We start from the raw sequence: 20,585 nt of genomic DNA, 5'->3' as shown, positions 1-20,585 counted from the left end.
GGGGAAGCCTCACCCTGGCCAGCGCAGGACAGCCAGTCCTGCCCCACATAGGGCTGCAAAGCAACAATAACCAGTGTCTCGGGACTTTAGCTGGTCAGAGTGACCCTGAGATACGTTAGAAAGTCTCTCTTCCCAGCCCGGTGGTCAAAGGAGGAGTTGGAGCTCTTCAATTCTTGGTCTCAAGATTGTTTATTGTTTCTTATCCATAAAATTTTTTCTCCTGTCCAGCTGAGGTCTGCTCAGCAAGACAGTCAGAGGCACTCCGCCTGCTCCCAGGGTGGTGTTATCTCTTTATACTAAATACTACGCATACATTATTTACAATTACTTTCCAATACCTACTACCTATGTTAGACAGTGAGCTTCTACTCTAAACCAATCTAAAAGTGCCAACATCACAGCAGAGGATGGAGGCCAAGAAGAAGGAGAAAGGCTGGACACACTCAGATTCCTCCATCTTGCCCCCTGAACTCCCATTCTAAAAACCCCCAAAAAAATCTATTTTTCACCCCGTGATAAATTTGCTATCATTCTACTTAAACTGCTGTGGCTTGCAGATCTTCATATAAGGTTGGTAACTTGCTCCATGGGTCATAATCAAAACCACAAGTGTCTTGGGCCCTGTGCCAGGGTCTCTGAGCCCCCTGGCAGGGGTCTTGGTAGTCCAGTCCAGCCAGAGGGATGTCCTGAATTCCAACACCTGCACCTACCCCAGCACAGCAGGGCTCTGGGGCAGCACCACGCCAGCAGGAGGGCAACCACGGGCACGGCAGTGCCCAGAGCACCCAGAGCAGCAAAGCAAACACCTTGCAAGGAAATCTGCTGCCTCCAAGAGCAATCCAGGCTCTTGGGGCTCCCCACGCAGGGCAGACCCTGCGAGCAAGGTGGAGCGGCCGCAGGAAGCCGCCTCTCCACCCACACGGCCGCTCCGGCGGGAATGGGAGCTGGCAGCCATCCTGGAGGCCTCGTCTGGAGAGGCGGCTTCCTCGCCCGCCGCCTCGGGAGGAGTTCAGCACCATGTCGGTCACTGCATTCATTCACCCGCGCTTCAGCCAGCCGCGCCGGGGCTTCCCTTTTGTTCCTCGCTTGGAAAGAATGGGGAGGGGCAGGAAGAGAACAAACAGAAAGTTTCGATATTTAATCGCCCGTATGAAAGAGGTCAGAGTGAGGATTGTTCTCACGTCCCATCGAGAGGGTCTGGCAGCACAGCATATTTCAGGCATTGTAGCAAACTGCCAGAACGCAGGGAAAGCATATCACAGAAACACAGAAATCATCACAGAAAGGCTTGGGTTGGAAGGGACCTTCAAGATCATCTAGTTCTAACCCCACCCCCGCCATGGGCAGAGTACGAAAATCAGGACACAAAAAAGCGTTTCCATGGAACACTTCAGATTCAAAGCTTATGGCACAAGAGGAAAACCTCTTGCACGACCCAGCAGCTGACTGGAAACAGAGTTTTCCTGGCAGGCAGTGTCAGTGGGGCTCTGGGGCTCTGCGTTTCGTGCAGTTGGAGGGTTGCTTGTTTCTCGTGATTAGTTTCACTGCCCTGGAGAAGGCCGTGTCACAGCATGCTGCCAGGAGGGAAAGCAAACAGGCAGGCCCAGCACAAGCACACGGCACCCCAGCGGCGTTTGGCAGCAGAGAAATGCAGAGCCCCTCACTAATAGTAATGAATTAACTTTTACAGGGCATCCAAGGAAGCGGAGGAGGGGACTATGTAACACAAAGGTATTTTTTTCTCTCAAAGCAGTTTTGCCTGAGTACTTGCTGCTACAAAAGATTTGAATATTTGTAGTTTTGCCATACGCTGCACATCAGAGGCCACTTAGTGTTTGCCTTCTGTGACACAACTACACCAACACTGAAATTGGCTTTTCTTAGTAGATTTCTAGGAAAACAATCCAATACTATACTGAAGCAAAGCACAAGGAAAGAAGCCTGTTTATATCATCAAAATACTGGCTTTGGACGCTGGTGGTTTCTAGGAAAAGGGGTTTGAGTTTTATGAAGTGGTGGGAAAGAGTTGGTGAAAATAAAAAATAAGGAGAGGAAAAAAGATTAAAAACTGAAGCCACGCCTCTATGCACCTGCCACTCACATGGTTTTAGCTGTTTTGTGCTTTCCTGCTAAGCTAGAAATGTAGCCTTTCATGGTATACTATACCAAACAACAGGAGACACTGAGAATCATTGAGGGCAGAGGAGTTCCCCACACTTTTGCAATAGATCTGCGTACACATCCAGAAAGAGCTGAGCTGTTCTACCAGAGCATTCTTGCTATGGATGCAGATCTTGCAGCATCAGGGTTTAGAGTGAGCCACACACACCTAAAATACACAGGGATAGTCAGAGGTTTGATGACTGCTGCGCTAATTGAGGGCTGAGGAAGCCTGGGGTTATTCAATCAAATGGTTCCCAGCACAGACTCCTCTCCTCCAAACAATATTTTTTAAACATTCCTCAAAACAGGCACAGTATCAAAACAAGCCAAGGTCTCTGGGCACATTAAATATCTGCCACAGCCAATCGGGAAGTTGAGCACCACAAAGAAAAGCTGAGAAAGATTCCACAACACAGCCTTACAAAGGAGAGCCAGCTTTGCCTTACCAGATGTCTCCAGCCTACAACTGCATTGAGCTTGCCTACTGCAAGAGATACTGAGCTCTCCCAGGGCACTGAGCTGCCCATCCACAGCACTTTGTACTCTCTAGCAGTGTTGTCAGCTCACACCCAACAAGCTCAGAGCACTGCTCTGCTTTCCCTTGCAGTACAACCCCATCTCCCTCCCAGAAAACTCCCTTTTTATCCTTTCTCATACACTTTTGCCAGAGCACAGAGCTAGAGCTCAAGTTCCTGACCCTTCACCCTCTTGGACTGTTTTCCCAGAGCAAAGTCAACAAGAGTGAGAAATAAAACTGGAAATAGACAATTGAAATCAAAATGCTCCCCACACCAACATCCCAGCTGAAGATGATTACAGAAGGGATTGCCACCATCCTCAATGCAGACTTGCCTCCCTGCTCTGCCTGTCATAGCTACAGGTGAGGCCAGCACAGGCTGCCCAGACAGGTGACCCTGGGCAGCACTGCCACACCAGGGGCCAGGGGCTGGCAAGATGCAAGGGATTTGGTACTCTGTCCTTCCCAAGCAACACCTTGGAGCAAGGGTCCGAAGAAAATCAAGGTCATGCAGAAGCACTTTGCAGTGCTGGCAGAAGCACAAATGCCTTGGCTACGGTTTTGTCCCCTCCAGTAAACAGAGCCTGAGTCAGATCTCAGCAGAGATGCCAAGACAAGGAACTTCTTCAGCAGCTGTGGCCAAACAAGCAGAGCAGAAAAATGCCTTTTGATCATCATAACTACAAGAGCATTTCAGTTTGGTACAGTCAAGAGAAGAGGACTGCAGCTCCTAGGAAAAGGAAAACCACATTTTCTTGTCAGACAACCACAACTGAGATCTCCACTTGGCTAAGGCAGGCAAGCACAATCCTTGCCCTCCCTGGAACAAGCACCGGGCAACCAAGGCACACCAGGTTTGTTTTAGATACCCAACTTCTGGCATTTGGTGAGACAGGGAAAAGAATTTGCAAGGTCAAACCTTTATCAGGGAAGGGAAGAAAACCTCATCATAGTAGCAGGTAGTCAGCCTGCTGCCCCCAAGGAAGCCAACATCCATCCCTTAATGGTGTCATTTATAGGGAACCCAAACACACACAAGGTTTGCCCCAGTTTTGCAGTGACCCATCTCCATCTTTTCTCTCCCCTCACAGCCTTTTTTAACTACATGGAAGGAAAAGGACAGGAATTTAAAGTGTGTCCCCATCTATATCCAACACATGGCTGATCCAATCCATCTGAACAACACGTGGCTGCTGTAAATTTAAGGAAAGCACCAGCTGAGTTTCTAACCACAGATCCCCCCTTTTCTGCCCAGTGCAGTCCAAGACACATTGCTCTCCAACAGACATTTTAAGTTTCATCTTTTGCAAGACAAAAATCAGAATCAACACACCAGCTGAGCAGTACAATAGTTCACTGCTGATGTAGAAGGGATTTCAACAGTGAAATTTTCTGAATGAGAAAGAGGAGTAGAATTCATTTTCAGGTTGGGTTTTTGGTTTGTTCTCCCCAAACCCCAAAAGCAGCCTAGTCAAAACCCTCCAGTACAGGTGAAAAAGAAAAGGATCTCTGCAAGTCTATTACTAACTCTGCTGTTACATTTGAATGTTTTTATTTTGAAGGGAAACTGTGAGTATTTTTAAAACCCAGGATTTTACAGGAGAGTATGATCGAACTTGGGGGCTGGAGGGAAATAACTCCTTTACCTCATACAAACCAAACAAGCTACTTACTTAAGCCTTCCTGAGGAATCCTATAAAGGCACTCCCAGGCCAGCACTAAAAAGATGCTGCTACAGAAATACAGAGCATGAAGTTTTAGCCAGCAGCTATAAAACCCCAGCAAACCCAATGGCATGCTCCCACTGCAGTTCTCCTTCTGAGAAACTTCCAATCCTTTTACCTCAGGAAGTTAACTGGTCTTCAGGGTACCAGCACACCGCCTGAATGTTTTCCCCAGTCACCTTTACTGGTAGAACCTCAAAACTTGATGAATGCTTTCCCAACAGCTGCACTGCCCTTCCTTCCACTTCCAACATCTGAAGGTGGCAGCTAGTCTAATAGCCTAGGAAAAACCCAGAAAACTATTGGTAAAATGTAGTGAGGAGGAGAAGAGGAAGAAGGCACAGTCCTCTCACTCAAGGAGTGGTCCAAAAGGTCCAATAATATGATTTGCCAGGAAAGAACAATCCCTGTGTTGAGGTGAGATGCTGTGACAGCACCACACTTCTCTCCCTCAGTAACACGGCGAACATCTCATTTCATGGTAGGCAGTTCCAAGGGACACAAAGATCATAAGGACACTTGCTACCTCCAACACCATATTCAACAGACAGAAAATGAAACAAGCTGTAAAAGTCTAACCTGAGTTTTAGAAACAATGGAGGTTCTGGAGCACCAGAAAAGCACCTTCCTATGCAAGGCAGAGGACTCTCTTTGGAAAAAAAATACCAAGATTTAATCTGCACATAATTCTAGGAAGCTTTATTGCAGCCTAGGTAAGTGGAAAGGTTGCCTTCCAGTCCCCCACAGAATGGCAAAGGGAGTTCAACATGTGGCAAATTCACGTGGCCCCAGCTGCCTCAGCCCGTCCACGGGGATGGGTGAGTGTACAAGAGCAGCCTCAGGAGCTGCATCTGAAAGAGCAGCTTGTGAAAGCCTGAAGATGGGGTGCAACAAACTTTTCCCTCAGAAAGCTGAGGAACCCAGATGCCAGGAGAGCAGGCTCCAAAGCAATCTGCCCACATCCTCTTAAGCCAAGACCACCTCTCCAAGGGGAGCAGCATGTGTGGGGAGGTGCTGTCACCTAGCAGAACCACTAAACCCAAACATATAGCTCATGGATTAGCCAGGGCACAACAGCAGCTTTCAGGCACTCACAGCTTGGGCTGCATTTCAGCCAGCTCCTCAGACACCAATAACCACATGCAGATGCCCCAACAGTTCTCAAACTAGACACCCACTTCCCTTTGATGCCATGCAACACCTTCAAACAGGAGAAGGCACCACCTTCTCATCAAACAGAAAGAGAACACTTGCCACCAGCATCTCATTGCTCCAGGGTCTGCTGCAACACAGACAAGAAACATGAGAGGCAAAGGAGCTGCCCGTGCCCTGCCATGTATCTGCTATGTCCCAGACACCTGCAGCGAACCAAAACAACACCTGGCCAGACATGCACACCTCCAGCCCCACCCAGCACCCTCAGGAGCCACTAGTAGTTTAACTGGACCTGGAGAGCAGTAGCTACTGGATCCAGGAGCTAGAGCTTGGAAAGGGGTTTTCCAAGGGTGCTGCTAGCACACCAAACATTTGTCTCCGTGATATGCCAGGTGGTGGGGGTATCCTCCAGTACTATCCTGCTTATTCATGAGAAAAAAAACCACAAGCAAACCACCAGCTATTGTCTGCTCACACTAAAGTAGAGCCAAAACTGTGAAAGGCTTTCTCCATCTATTGAGCAAATGGGCAGCTTGGGAAGGAAAGCAGTGAGAGAAGAACACAAAGGGGACAACTTAAGGAAAAGGTGATGGGAAGAAACTGCTGCTGAGCTTTCCCACAAACCTGCACAGCATGGTAGACACAGGCACCCCAGAAATACACGGGTGTTGACAAAGAAGGGAGAAGTTGGCTTCCTCAGGCACTGTAGGTGTTGCATCCAGCTGCCAGGAGTCCAAAGGGATCCACTTGTCCACACCCAATTCGACACAGACCCATGACCAATTTGAGAGAGTCAGGGACACTGCTGAAGCCAGTCTCACATTTGCACAGCTGAGCGGATTATTGAGGCCAATGAGCCCTGTGGAAGGAGACCTGCATGACCCAAGATAATAATGTACAAAGTCCAGTTTCACAGCTGGAGATATGACTACAAACCAAATCCACAGAAGTAAGCTGCCATCCATTTGTGCACCATGTCCAGCTCTGAATCTTCAAGGACACGACCTGAGGTGCTCCAGACCAATCCCTCATGCTTGGCCCGAGGCTGGTGTCCTGTAGGTCAGATGGACTGGGGAGGAGAAGGAAGGACTTGGAGGCTCTCCTTTCCCCAAGGCTCAGCAGAGGAGCAAACTTGCAGACAGAGCTGTGCCCCACCAAGAAGGGCTCCCACAGACTGCAGGAATCTATGGGGCCTGGTGGGATTCATGCAATACTCCTCAAAGAGCTGGCTGATGTCATTGCAAAGCCTCTCTTGAGGATTTTTGAGCAGTCACTCCTGATTTTCAAGAAAGGCAGGAAGGAAGATCCCAGATACTACAGGCCACTCAGTGTCACTTCAATGCCCGGTAAAGCACTGGAGAAGATTATTCCAGGAGGTATTGAAAAAAACCTGAAAGTGTGATGACAACACAGTCACCACTCACAGCCAGCACAGCTTCATGAGAGGAGAGTCCTGCTTATCAAACTTCATTTCCTTTCATGACAAGGTAGCCCTGCTAGTTGATCAAGGGAAGCCAGTTGGTGTCATCTTTATGGATTTCAGTAAAGCTTTTGAGATTGTCTCTCACAGGATCCCACTGGACAAGATGTCCATCATTCAGCTGGATAAACACATCATGGGATGGGTGTGCAACTGGGTCAGGCACAAAGGGTTACAGCCAATGGGGTGACACCAGACTGGAGACCTGTTACTAGTGGGGTTCCACCGGGCTCCATCCTCGGCCCCATGCTCTTCAACATCTTCCTAAGTGCCTTGGACATTTATGGAAGGGATACTAATCAATTCTGCAGATGATACAAAACTGGGAGGAACAGCTGATGCCCTTGAAGGCAGTTAGGCCCTGCAGAGAGATTGGGCAAATTACAGGGCTGGGCAACTACCAACCAATGCGAAGTTCAATAAGGAAAAGTGACAGATTCTGTACGTGGGATGGGGCAATTCTGGATGTACAGACAGACTGGGGAATGAGGTGCTGGACAGCAGTGCCACAGAAAGGGACCTGGAGGTTGTGGTCAATGATAAGTTGAATGTCAGTCTGCAGCCATGAGAGAATTGTATCCTGCATCTTTCCCTCAGCTCCACTAAACTTTTCCTCTGCCACCACAAGCCTTTGCAACCATTAAACACCACGAGGGTAATTAAGAAGACTGCAGAAATTAGGCTGAGCAAAATAACCCAAGCAGAAAAATACACACACAAACTGCAAAGCTACATGGACAACAGAGATATCAATTACCAGTTCCCCAGTTCCCCCAGTACATTGCTGTGCAACTAGACAATATTTCTTTGGGAGGGGTGAGGAAGGATCAGGCTGTTGACAGGACTTTTTTGTGCAGCAGCATTAGCTTAAGAAGTGATGCAGAGCTATGATCAAACATTTATGTAATTGAGGGATATACTGAGTATTTCTGAGGGAGGTGTGACCTCTTTCAAAAGTTTCTACACACTTGAGATTGTATTTAGGATTTAGGGAGTTTCAAACACGTCAGGGGGACAGAACAATACCAAGGAGTGCTTTACCTTCTGAACACAGGAGTTAGGAGCAAGATCATGAGATCACCCTGCATGCAAGGGTGGGCTGAGACAGGCACTTAGTGCAGACACAAGGGATGAAATACCAGACACCCCCAAGCCCTGAGCAACAGGGCACCCATCAGCTTCCAGCCTGTGTCCTGCTCAAGCACCCAGGAACCCTGGAGAAGTTGGGAACATATGGGACGTGGGTTACCATTTCCAGTTCCTGGTACCAGTATAATCCACGAGAGTGATGCATTTCCTCTTCCCAGCACACACATGCTATGTCTCTGATTAGTCTGAGCTTCAAATGAAAAAAAGTATAGGCAGGAACTGGCAGGTATAGCAAGAAGTTTGTAAGAGTCTGCATTTAAACAAGATAATTTAAAGCCTGTTCATCCTTCAAATAAGGCCAGTCTTTAGCCAAGGAACTCTGCAAGCTACGTGAATAGTGATGAAGTAACTAAGGGTGGGGCTTTTTGTTAGTAGCTTTTTGGAGGGTGGGAGAAGGGGTTAGTTGCTGATTTAGGGCGTTTCTTTTAAGTCAAAGCTATGAAGTAGAGCTTTAATTCCAAGGAAATAACAAAGTGTTCAAAGCTTCTACTGGCAGTGAAACTCCAGTGCTGTAATAGGACTTCACATTTAGATGCTGCAGCCATGAAACATCAGCGTTCAGCTCTTGATCCTACAGCTGCCTGGTCAGATGCTCTCTCAGGAAAGAGGACCATCTCTTCTTTGATTCCCAGGAAGGAATGGGATTAACGTGGCAGGACCTTGAATGAGGGTGTCTTTTGAGTCAAAAGAGCAGCTTTAACTTGTCCTAGGGCTCCTCTAAAAACACCTGGGAATGTTGTTCTCCTGCAAGCCACACAGACATGCTGAAGAGGCAGCATCCATGTTAGAGCCACTAGCAGACCTCTGCACACAGAGAGCTCTCAGCTCTCAGACCACAGCCCAGTCTGCCCTGCACAGCATCCCTCCACCACACAGCATCCATCAAAGCTCCACCCCAGCAAGCTTTGCACAAGCAAGGGCCGCCTGATTTTATAACCAGCACTCAGCAACCCTACAAACAACACTGGGGCCACAGGGACATGACCTGCAGCTCCAAGCTGAGAGAAAAAAATCCAGCCCCAGCAAGGATGCAGATAACCTTCTACCAGGACTAGAGGAACACAAGCCAGAGTCAGCAGCCTGAAGCTTCAAACCACAGCCAAGGTCCTTACTGCTGTGCCAGGAATCTGTTTTCCTGTCAGCCAGAGAATAGCTCTCCCCACATTGTCAGCTGATGTCCCCACTTGACCTACACTGGACAAAAGAAATTTAAGCACTGAAGTTCATTTAAGCATGTACTGGAGGGGCAATCAAGTTATAAGTGAAAATAGTGCTCTCAATTTTATAGCCATGAATATATAAATTTTTTTTTAAATTCTACTACTACCACGGGGCTCCCTGTTAAGTTTTCCTTACTTCTTCAGGGTAGAGTCAGGAATTAGCTTCCATATTTATTGGACTTGACTTGTGCTATATGAGAACTGTAAATTCACAATTCCTTGTTGTCTTTGCAAAATGTGAGCCTCCTCTTTTCCCCCAAAGGGCACACAGCTCACTTCTTTGCAGAATATTTGTATTTCATCATTCACCACAAGAAACAGACCGTCAAAGGTTGAGGGGGTGGATTTTTTTTTTTTGCAGCATTCGAAGATAAAAGTACCTTCATGGCCACAGAATTTGTTCAGCAGCTTAGGGAGGCCATCTGTCTCTGTGGGTGGTACACACAGACACTTCAGAGGGCACGGTCTGCGGTGGGACACAAATTCCACAACAAACCCCCAAGTACAGGGTAGGCTGGAGTGCATACCGTTCTTGGACTTCTGGGCAGTGTTGGTTTTGAAAGACAAGCCAACAAGAAAGGAAATCCCTGCAGATGAACCCAATGGCATTTCCTCCACACCATCTCTTTGAGAAAGACGAGCAGCTCCTCACCAGGGAGCAAGTAACACTGTACCGGCCATGTGGGTTAATAACTGACAGCGGACACTTCACCTGCAAGTGGGCTCGTAAACTTTTAAAGTATTAAGTATTCCAAAAATGCAAGACTGCTCCAGGGTACAACAATCAGCCTGCACCACTTGCCCTAGCTGCTGGTGCATCTGCAGGAGCACAGATAAGACTGGTACCTGGCCTGGTGTCTGGGGCAGTCAGCTCACACTCAATGGTGTGTGCACAGAGGGTGCTGGGTGTGATCAGGGATCAAGATCAAGGCAGGGAGGAGAGAAGGGTAGAAAGATGTGGGCACTTCAGTCCCCCCAGCTCTCTCCCGTTTATCAAAATGAGAAGCAGTTCCACATGAAAAGCCGTATGCAAAATCTGGCCACTGTATGCAGAGAGGTAAGAGGCTAGGAAAACATGTTCCTTTCAGAAAAGCACACCCTCCACAGCTTCAGAGACAGACTTCACCACATCAGAAACTCCCAGACAAGTTGTGCAGTGGTCAATACTTACAGTCCATCCTAGACTTCCCCTAACCTCTAATGAGGAGTACCTGGAGCTTGCTGTTTACTTCTGTCACAAACAAGCAGCCTCTTAATGAGGTGTTGCTGTGACCCATGTCATAAGTCCCAGCTGAACATTGCTGGCAGCACAGCCCTTGCACCACCAAACAGACCCTTGTAAAACAGAACAAGGCACCATTCCCATAACTCATCTGGAACATCAAAGGAGACTGCTCCCTACTCAGCAGGGAACAGCACCTTTTTTTTTTTTTTTTTCCCAGAGGCTACTGGAAAATTTCCTTCTGCAATTCCAAGCGTACCCTCCTGGCTAGAGCAATCAGATCTCTGCAGCACCATCCTCCAGAGGTGAGGCAGCAGATACAGGCAGAGGGGGAAAGTATGGCCTGTGACTAAAAATGGTTAAGAATGTGGCTGAAAATCTCTTCCTACATAGGTCATTAACAGTTCATCCACAAGTCAGAGCTTTCTTCCCTACTCCATGACTACTTCATGGCATGGGGTGTTTGAAAGGTGCTAATGCTCAGCTGCCCACTGCGAACAAAGTTCAGCACTTTCAGGACTGGGAGCATGCAAAAGCAGCCCCGATGAGCTGCAAAAAGTTGCGGAGATGATGAGTTGCAAAAAGGTGGTGGTAAAAGCAGCTTTGTGAAGTGCTGCTGCAGAGACACTGGGTTGGGGGGGGTGTCACAAGTCTGACACCTCTCGGTGCTAAAGATGCTGCTCTGGAGGAGACCCCTCAGTTTCCCCAGGAGTTTCACACTTGCAGATGCAATTAACACCCATTTAGCCGGCTATCCCAAAACTTCTTGGGAGGGGAGGCTCATCAATGCTTGTGCTCATCCCGTTTGGTGATGGGCAGGAGAAAACCACACAAATGGGTACCAGGACACCCTGTACAGAATTCAGGACAGGAAAAACAAATTCAAGAACAAGGCTAATTTCACACAGGTTGGAGGCTCTGGCAACAGAGCTGGTCTGCAAAGTCTGTGAAAAAAGCTGTTCCTGCAATCAAAGCAGCAGGACAGTTAATAATAAGTTTTGCTACAGAACAAGGTAAAAACTCATCAGCTGAATCTGTTTCATCAGCATGCATCACTACAGAAGATGGTGAGGTTGAAGGAACCCCAAGGAGAAAGGAGGGTCAGTGTAATTCCTCAGGTCCCTGGGAACACAGAGCAAACAAAATGCACACAGGGGAGAAGGAAAAGACTGGAGTGTCTCCAGCAGGATTTAGCTCGGCAGGGAGAGCACTGCACTGTGGTGCACCAATGCTTGTCCTGCAGTCCCTTCTGACTGCCCTGCTGGAAACAGGAATATCCCAGAACTGTATGTGTAGGCTCAGTCCTTTGCCAGAAACCAGCAAGATTCCAGCAGCTCTTGCTCAGGGAAGAGATCCAACTGCCTAATCCCATGGTTACAACCATGCTAGAAACAGAAACCAAGGTGTCTATATTCCATAGAAAGTTTCCTTTCTATGGAATATAGAGGAGTAAAAAGATTTTAAAACAGCATAAGACTTGACACAACTCCAGACAAGAGGACACTGTACAGTTCAAATGCTGACCTCTTGCTCTTCATTAGCACCCTTGATATGGGGAGGTATATTTGAGCAACAGGATCAGATGTCAAGGTTTACAAATGCAGGCTGGAATATGGAGAGGCCTATTCCCACTCCTTAGCCTTCCACACACTCCCTCAGTAGTGAACAAAGTACCAGTGGCACCAAGGAATGCCTGACAAGAGAGCACTCAGCAGATTAATCAGTAAATACTGACAACCTACAGACCAGCTTTATAAAAACAGGTCCAACAAACACCCAGAGCAGCTGGGAGACAGACTGAATGTGATCCCCTTCCACAGAACATGTCTGCACCTCCTTTCTTTTGTGAGTGTGTGCAAGCCACCAGGTCTCTCAGTAAGGTATGGATAATTCCTGCAGGGAAGGCCCTGGGTTTTCAGAGACAGGTACTTGTTTTGAGGAAACAGCTGTTCCCTTTATTTTCAAACCACAGTTTAATTTAATTTTTAAACCACAGTTCAGCAAACACCCATGCAAATGGAGATGGGTAACAAGGGTACGGGGAATGTTCAAGCACACTTTTACCATGCAGAACTGCTACTTCTGAGTACCAAGTTTACAACAGAACACTGACCAGCTCACAGCCATCTGCAAAACCCAAAACCTTTTGTTACAGGCTTCCCCATCAGCTTCCTAGCCACCTGGTTCACAAAGGCAAGCCCACACCAGAGAGGACAGTGTCCTGGTTTTCTCCAGGATTGCATTACTTTTCTTCCTAGTAAACTGATGTTTGGGTTGTTGCTAAGCACTGCTTACTCTAAGTCAAGGACTTTTCATTTTCCCATGCTCTGCCATCCAGTGAGGAGTTGCACAAGAAGCTGGGAGGGAGCACAGCCAGGACAGCTGGCCCAAACTGGCCAAGGGGATATTCCATACCACAGACCATCACGCTGGGTGTATCAACTGAGGACAGCTGGCCAGGAGCCACCAATCACTGCCTGAGGACAGGCTGGGCATCAGTCAGTGGGTGGAGAGCAACTGTATTGAGCATCACTTGCCTTCCTTGGGTTTTAGTTCCTTCTTTCCCCCCCACCCTTCATTACAGTAACTATTATCAATGTCATTATAATTAGTATTATATTACACATTAATTAAAATATTCAACTGTTCTTAACTCAACCCACAGATTTTACCTTTTTGCTGATTCTCACCCCCATCCTACAGAGCAAGGTGTGAGTGAGGGGCTGTGTGGTACTTACCTGCCAGCTGGGGTAAACCACCACAGACAGAAAAAAAGCCTGAAACTCCAGCTCCTTTAAACAGCCCTGCTCCTCACATACCTGCTGCAAGGATGAGCAAAAGGGAGGAGAAGGACCCCTTCTCAAACATTTCTAGCCTCAGAAAACCAAAACTAACTACAGTGCAGCCCAATATTCAGTCTATATGAAAGATCAGTAATTACCACGTGTATTACAAGACATTCATTTTCTTGAGTTGTCAAGGCTAGCAAAGTTCTAGGGTGGGAAAGAGCATTCACTGGATAGGAAGGCAATATGGTTAGCACCCTAACTACAGGAAAGGAAGGATTTCTCCAGCAAGATTCTTCCTGCACAGTTTCTGAGCCATAAAGACAGTACCCAATGCTGGATGACAAGTGTCATCAGCATCCCAATTTATAGGGAAAAACCAAAGCTACAAATCCTAACCTCCACTTGCAAAAGTATTGGCCTTTCAACTGAAGTTATCTACTGTTGTGCTCCCCCACCTTTGTTTCCCTTTGTTGTTGCTTTCAGAGTCTCACCACCATTCCCACCCAACCTCCTGCATTTTCCCAGGCTTGACCTTTCCTGCATCTCTGCTGCTCCCTGCTCTTTATCCACACATACCACCAGAAAGCATTTTCCCAGTGTGGCAACCCTTCCTACCAGGAGCAGCAGAGCAGTCAGTGAGCTGAGACTTGGCACCACACTCATCAAGACTCCTATTTAATTTTTACCTCCCCCCTCCAAGCTCCTGAATCAACGCCAAAGGGAACGTTCGTTTTGGCAGTCAAGTCTCCCAGAAGAAAAGTTAAAGCCAAAGTGCCGGGGGTGGGACCAAGACAGCCTATTAATAGGCTGATTACAATATAAATTTGGGGAACTAGTCCCAAATATGCTTACCCTCCTGGACCTAGGGCTCTCAGGGGTGGAGTGGAATACCTAACTCAGCACTTCCAGCTTCTTTACTGCATCCGCAGCCAAGGAGGGTGGAAAATCCTGTCTGTACCCTGCCTTGCAAAAACATGGCTTGCCAGAAGGGTGGCTGAGCTATTGTTTTCTTCCCTTCTCCCCCAGAAAACAAGCTGCTCTCATACTTACATAGCAGCTCCCTCTGCCTCACCAGAAAAGACTTAGAATTGGAAAGCTTCTATCTTGGATTAAAAAGGGTGATATCAACAATTTTACTGTGAATAAAAACATCCAGAATGACTCCAAGAAGCAACCCTGAACAATCTAAGATGTCTCAAGTCCCTTCTCACCACCAGTTTCTCCAGAGCACACTAGACTGCAGAGGAAGATACACTCCATGGATTGTTTGTCATCAAAACTTTTAAGATATCTGAGAGCATAAAGAGACAAAAGGTTTTGATTTCAGGAGACAGATTGCTATATCTGTAAAAGCAAGCTACTTCCTTCCAGGTGGCAGCTCAAAACCTCTCCAAGACCCCTTTAAAAGTGTCAGGATGAGGCAAGCATGCATGGTGGCAAAAGGAGTCCAAAGGCAGCAGCCAGTGGTACATGCCTACTCCAGCACAGCTAGAACCACCTCTCCAGCACACCCACAAGGCTGCTTCTCCAGCCGTCCCAAAATCCAGACTGTCCTTGCATGTCTTCACATTCTGCCATCAACAGACCTCCCACTCTAGCCTCACACCTCAAGAGAGTCAGAGAATCAGGGGCAGAAGGCAGCACCTTGTGAACCTGACCTACATTTCATCAACAAGCATGACAAGACCTTAATGAAAACTCTGCAAAATTATGCCATGAAGATGATCAAGTTCTTTTTTGTTTTTTTTTTCATTTTTCACTAACATCTCACAATCCTAGGCCCTTAGAAGCTGAAGGAGATATTAACTACATTCACTTTTTACACAGTTTGTCACATTGGAGCCACACTCTTTATGAAGATCAGGAGCTCTTACACACAAGTAACACACAGAGAGGACAAACTCTTCCTTAGCTGGGAGACACCTGGCCCCTGATCAAACCTACAGCTTTACCTTTGTAGCAGTAAATATGGAAAGACACACAGGTTTCAAAACACATGTCAATACACATTATGCTCATCTGTCAAACAAAGGAAAAAACAAACTAGTTTAGCACTATCAGACACGCTTGATGAATCTCTTCTGGAACACAAGACACTGGAGCATCCATGTGCTGCACAGCCTGCATTCAATGTACCAAACAAAACTGAAATCAGCTTGCCAACAAACAAGAAGTCACAAGTTTTCATACATCTCAGATTTCATCCTAAGTTTTACAATTCTTTGCTGCCTTAGCATCACCCAAGACATTTCAAAACCCTGCTGCAAAGAAAGAGTTGGGAAAAAACACTGCTTCTAACACATGCACTTTTAAATATTCAGGCCTTGATTCTCAAGCAAATTCTTTCCTCCAATGGCAAGTTAGACATGCAGACTTTGGCAGGTGTAGGATCTCCATTCCTCTGAACACAAACCCACAATCTACCACCACACAAACTGCCTCATACCAAATCTGCTGTGTGTGTACATATGGGTAAATACAGACACATACCAAACTTTCTCTGCTGAATTCACTTATGATTGAACTGCCTTATCACACCTCAAGGCACAATACTGTAGCACAGGGAAACTCTGGTACTCATCTTTCCATCTCTCTCATCATATAGGTTATGCTGGATCACAGACTACAGAGCAATTAAGCCCAAAAAAATTGATTTCACAAGAAAACCAAGAGATTTTTGAAATCCTGAAAGAGACATTTAATTAAGTCAATGGTGCACTTCCAAGGGCTCTGCCCTTCATATTTTACAGAGAAGGAAAACAAAGCAGAGTCCAGACCTACTTCACCCAACAGGCCTCAAGTTCTTCTTTACCCAGGAGAAAACTCCTGGACTTCAGCTTCAGCCACTAAATCTGCTTCAAAGCAATTCCACTGCTAAGCTAATGGCTGCAGGAGACTGCTCCTACATCCACTTAAACCAGCAGATGCTAATCTCTTCATCTGCCACAGATACACATGCCATTGGGGTCTGGACAGGATAAGCTGAACAGATGTTTAAGTGCACATTCAGCCTGGGGAATCATCTCCAGAGCTCAGCTGCCAGCTTCACAGGACACAGGAACTAAGGGATTTCTGGAGAGCTTTGCAGGACACAGGAACTAAGGCAATTCAGACACCTGTCCTTTTTTGTACCATTGCTGAGAGAAACACTAATGCCAGCAGGAGGGTGGAAGCACCATGTTTGTGTCATACCTATGGCTCCCACACACTCCCAGGTACATCCAACTCAGCAAACTGATCCATACCTAATGGCAAAAAGAGCATCGTGCCATAAAACCTTCAGCTCCTGCCACATGGCCTGGCCTGCTGTCAGGAGTCTCTAAGCAGTAATGCTCTGCACAGCCTGAAGGACAGCTCCCAAAGCAGTGGCTGGCCCCTACAATCAAAATGCACAAGGCAGCCCCAACTACACAAAGAGAGCTCTCCACATTCCTCCAGTAAGGAGACAAGGAAAGAAGCCCAGACAAGGATCTTAAAGACCTCATCAGGCTATTGACCATCCCAAAGTAATGACATCAGCTTTTTTGATTTACTGAAATGCACAGGACTCCTCTGAGGCAGATACAGCCTCTCCCACACTCAGAGAGGAGCCGGAGAGATTCAGTTTGGTAACTTCAGAGGGACTCCGGAATTCTGGGGGAAGATTCACGAACCAGCAACAACACAAACTCCAACGCAGCAGCTGAGCCACACTTATCTGCACCAGCAGACCCCAAGCGCGTGCACCCACCTGAGGTGTCCCAGGCTGTAGTATCGCGACTCCCCGTCCGTGGAGCGCACCACCTTGACGGTGAACATGGGCTGCAGCTGCCGCAGCTCCAGCAGCACGATGGCCAGGTAGTGGATGAAGAGCAGGGCGTCCACCAGGGACACGGCGTACTGCACTATCCCTTGGTAGTTGGTGTCCTTCGAGTCCAAGATGCGAACGCCGTAGAAGAGCCAGTAGGAGAACACAAAGAGGAAGATGAGGACCAGCAGAAGGGCCCGGAACACAAACACCCTGGGTAGGTCTGCCTTGGGCTGGCGGAAGAAAAGAGCCCAGGTCCCGATCAGGAGAATGAGGAGTTTGAACGCCACAGAGATGAACAGTCCCTCACACACAGTGCCACACGGCTCCAGATCATCTCGCCACAGGATCTGGGGTAGCAGAATGAAGGCAATGGGGGTAAGGAAGACTAGGAGTCCGAGAACAGCTGCCACTGTTAAACCCAGGTAACGTTTGCAGTCCAACCCAACGCTGTCTTCAAGATCCTTACTGATCCGGGCAATGTCCTCCTGGGAAATACTGTGCTCAGAGGTGCCTGTGATTGCTGTCGTGGTCTCGCCCCAGTTGTCATCCTGAAGGAGGGAGAGATAAATAGAAACAACACTGAAACAATCAGGCTACTCCTTCCAGATGTTCTATTTTTCTTGCCTGGAAAGATTGCTGTGACAGTCTTAAGTTCCAGAAAAAATATACAGCAAAATCAACACCTTAAACGTAGTGAATAATCAACCCTGACAATTAGTAAAGGTTTGGAAACAACAGCAACTTGTCCAAACCAGTGACTATAAACATTAGGTGCTAAAAGCCCATAACTGCAGAGCAGGTAGCTCTGCTTGCTGTGCCACTCACTGTATCCCTAGAGGTTCTTCTTCCAGCACATTTAACGAGTTACATGACATAAGTCTTGGAAACTGTAGTAATCACCAGTTCCCATGTCCAGGGCAAGGACTAGTATTCTTCCAGCCCACAAATTCTGCAGTGCAAGTGCACCACAAAAGCACCTGGAAGGGAAATTTTCATTTCAGCGTTTCAAGCCAGTTGTTGTTGTTACACAATCAAAAACATGTTCACACATTATTTTTCCATCCGTAATAGAAGCAACCACACCTCCAGCAAGTTCCTCCACTTCACTGTCTTTTATTCTCCTCTAGAGTAGCACTGCCCTCAGTAGCTGGCAATCTAATAAAACTTTAGTTAAACCAACACATGACAGGTGATCACAGAGGATATTTTCAGGTATGGGGCTTTTAAGTTTAGAGGATCCTGGACTGCCAAGTAGCTCTGGTACTACAATCCAGGCCATTGTCAGAAGCCACTTACTCACAAAGAGGCTTACCTGAAATACAGTCACCATGCTGGCAAGTTTCAGATTACATTATGTGCTCTGAAAGTCTCATTTCTTCCCTAGCTAACATCAGACAATGTCTGCATTGGTTTTCCCATGCTACAATGCCTCCAATTGCTCCCTCCAGCTGCTGGCACAGCCAAAGAGCTATACTGACATGTATGGATTTGACTCACAGCTGCTGCTGGGGTGACTCATGCACATGGAGGCTCCTGATGCTTCCCACAAATGCATGCCAAAGAGTGGCAATGCATGTGGCTCTGCTGCTTGGCACCTGGCACCTTTATAGCCACAATGCTCATTCAGAACCACATTTTTGCTTTTCTTCCTAAGAATATCTTCCTGCAGCCTGTGTCATTAATAGGATTTACAACTTCCCTCAGACTTCTCCAACTGCACACGCTGACCAAAACAACTTATTTGCAAGAGACAGGCATAATATTAAACCTTTATTCACTTCTTTTTAAGTGCTAAAGGAAAGAGTCTTTGGGAAAGGACTAGACTGAAGCAGCACAACTACTTGGAACAACTCCCAACTCCATGGATTTAACTTCTAAAGCACTCCAAGACATGAATACCTCCCATGCCTAGAGCAGTAGGGTTTTGAGACAGACCAACCACAAATAGTCAGCATCTTGAATTAATATGAGGGGGTTTTGAGTCACTTCTCACCAAAGCAGAGGCCCCAGAAGAGATCTGCACTGTAGCATGTCCTGAAAAGCAGCACATTCCTGCCACATTGTACTCTTTAACAGCACCTCTGCAATTCAAGCATTTCAACTATTTTATGTTTATGCATTAAGTAGTTCTGCATAGTTTCCTCCATTTGATGAGCTGCAAAATTGTGCAGAAAAGAGAAGGGACAGGAACACCAGGGCAGCTTAAGGCTACATCCCAGAAGACAACAGGCAACCCTAGTCACAGTTTAGCCCTTACAACTCTTGCCACTTGAAAGAGTGGACTACAGCCTAATGCAAAAAAATGCGCATTTATATGGAACCAGAGACTCAGAGAATGCTCTGGGTTGAAAGGGACTTCAAAGATCATCCAGTTCCAACCCTCCTGCCATGGGCAGGGTCATCTTCCACTAGACCAGGCTGCTCAAAGTCCCATCTAACCCAGCCTTGGAACATTTCCAGAGATGGGGCAGCCACAACCTCTCTGTGCAATCTGTTCCAGTGCCTCACCATCCTCACAGCAAATAATTTCTTCCTAATATCCACTCTACATCTACCCCCTTTCAGTTTAAAGCCATTGCCCCTTGTCCTATCACTGCATGCCCTTGTAAAAAGTTCCTCTCTGGCTCTCCTGCAGGCTCCTTTCAGATACTGAAAGGCCACAAAATAAGGTCACCTCTGAGCCTTCTTTTCTCCAGGCTGAACAACCCCACCTGTCGCAGCCTCTCCTCACAGGAGAGGAAATATGAGGCTAAATCTTTAGTGGTACATGGCTTTTGGATCTAACTGAGGCCACTCTGCTCCCGAGGAGGAAAGTCTGGCTCACACATCAACTTATTTAGCTTTGGTTTTAATTGAGGAGGTCTGCATGAAAACAAGGACTTAGAAATTTACCAGTGCCTTTAGAACTATTTGAAATAACAGCTGGGACTCATGAAAAGAAGCAACTGATTACAAAATACCAAATTACAGGACATGAAATGAGCACACCCCTAGGTACACGAATACTGTTACACAGTTTGGCTGGAAGCTGCACACTGATTTTTTTTTTTTTTTTGGTAAAGACAGAAATGGAACCCCACAGCCAAGGATTAACAAACCCCAAATCCAGCCCAGGAGGTACTGAAGCATCCTGCATTCTAGGCCTTTCAGCACCAGGCATTGTTTGAAAATGAATATGCACCTTTACATCACCTGCTAGAGCAGAGCACTGGATCCATCCTAGCTACAATCCAAGTGCAGCATTACTCTAGTTTTTACCAAACTCATTGTTAATGTACTAGCTTTTCTGAGTCCACCCTCCTTCACAGCTATTTCACACTAGTTTCACATCTCTTGATTCCTTTCCCTATTGGAATCCTGGTTGTAATGCACTTCA

General features: G+C 47.0%; 1 protein-coding gene across 1 annotated transcript in view; it reads right to left on the bottom strand.

The window, feature by feature from the left end:
- The window catches only part of VANGL1 (VANGL planar cell polarity protein 1), a 46,307-nt gene that overhangs the window by 15,280 nt on the left and 10,442 nt on the right, over positions 1 to 20,585 (bottom strand). Inside the window, exon 4 of the mRNA XM_063148376.1 lies at positions 17,150 to 17,757. Coding sequence (XP_063004446.1) covers positions 17,150 to 17,757 — 608 coding nt within the window. The remainder of the gene's footprint in view (positions 1 to 17,149; positions 17,758 to 20,585) is intronic.

The sequence above is a fragment of the Melospiza melodia genome, chromosome 2 (genome assembly GCF_035770615.1).
Source record: "Melospiza melodia melodia isolate bMelMel2 chromosome 2, bMelMel2.pri, whole genome shotgun sequence".
In the NCBI taxonomy this organism is placed as follows: domain Eukaryota; kingdom Metazoa; phylum Chordata; class Aves; order Passeriformes; family Passerellidae; genus Melospiza; species Melospiza melodia.
The sequence above is the reverse complement of the archived record's forward strand: the minus strand, read 5'-3'. Positions and strand labels throughout refer to the sequence as shown.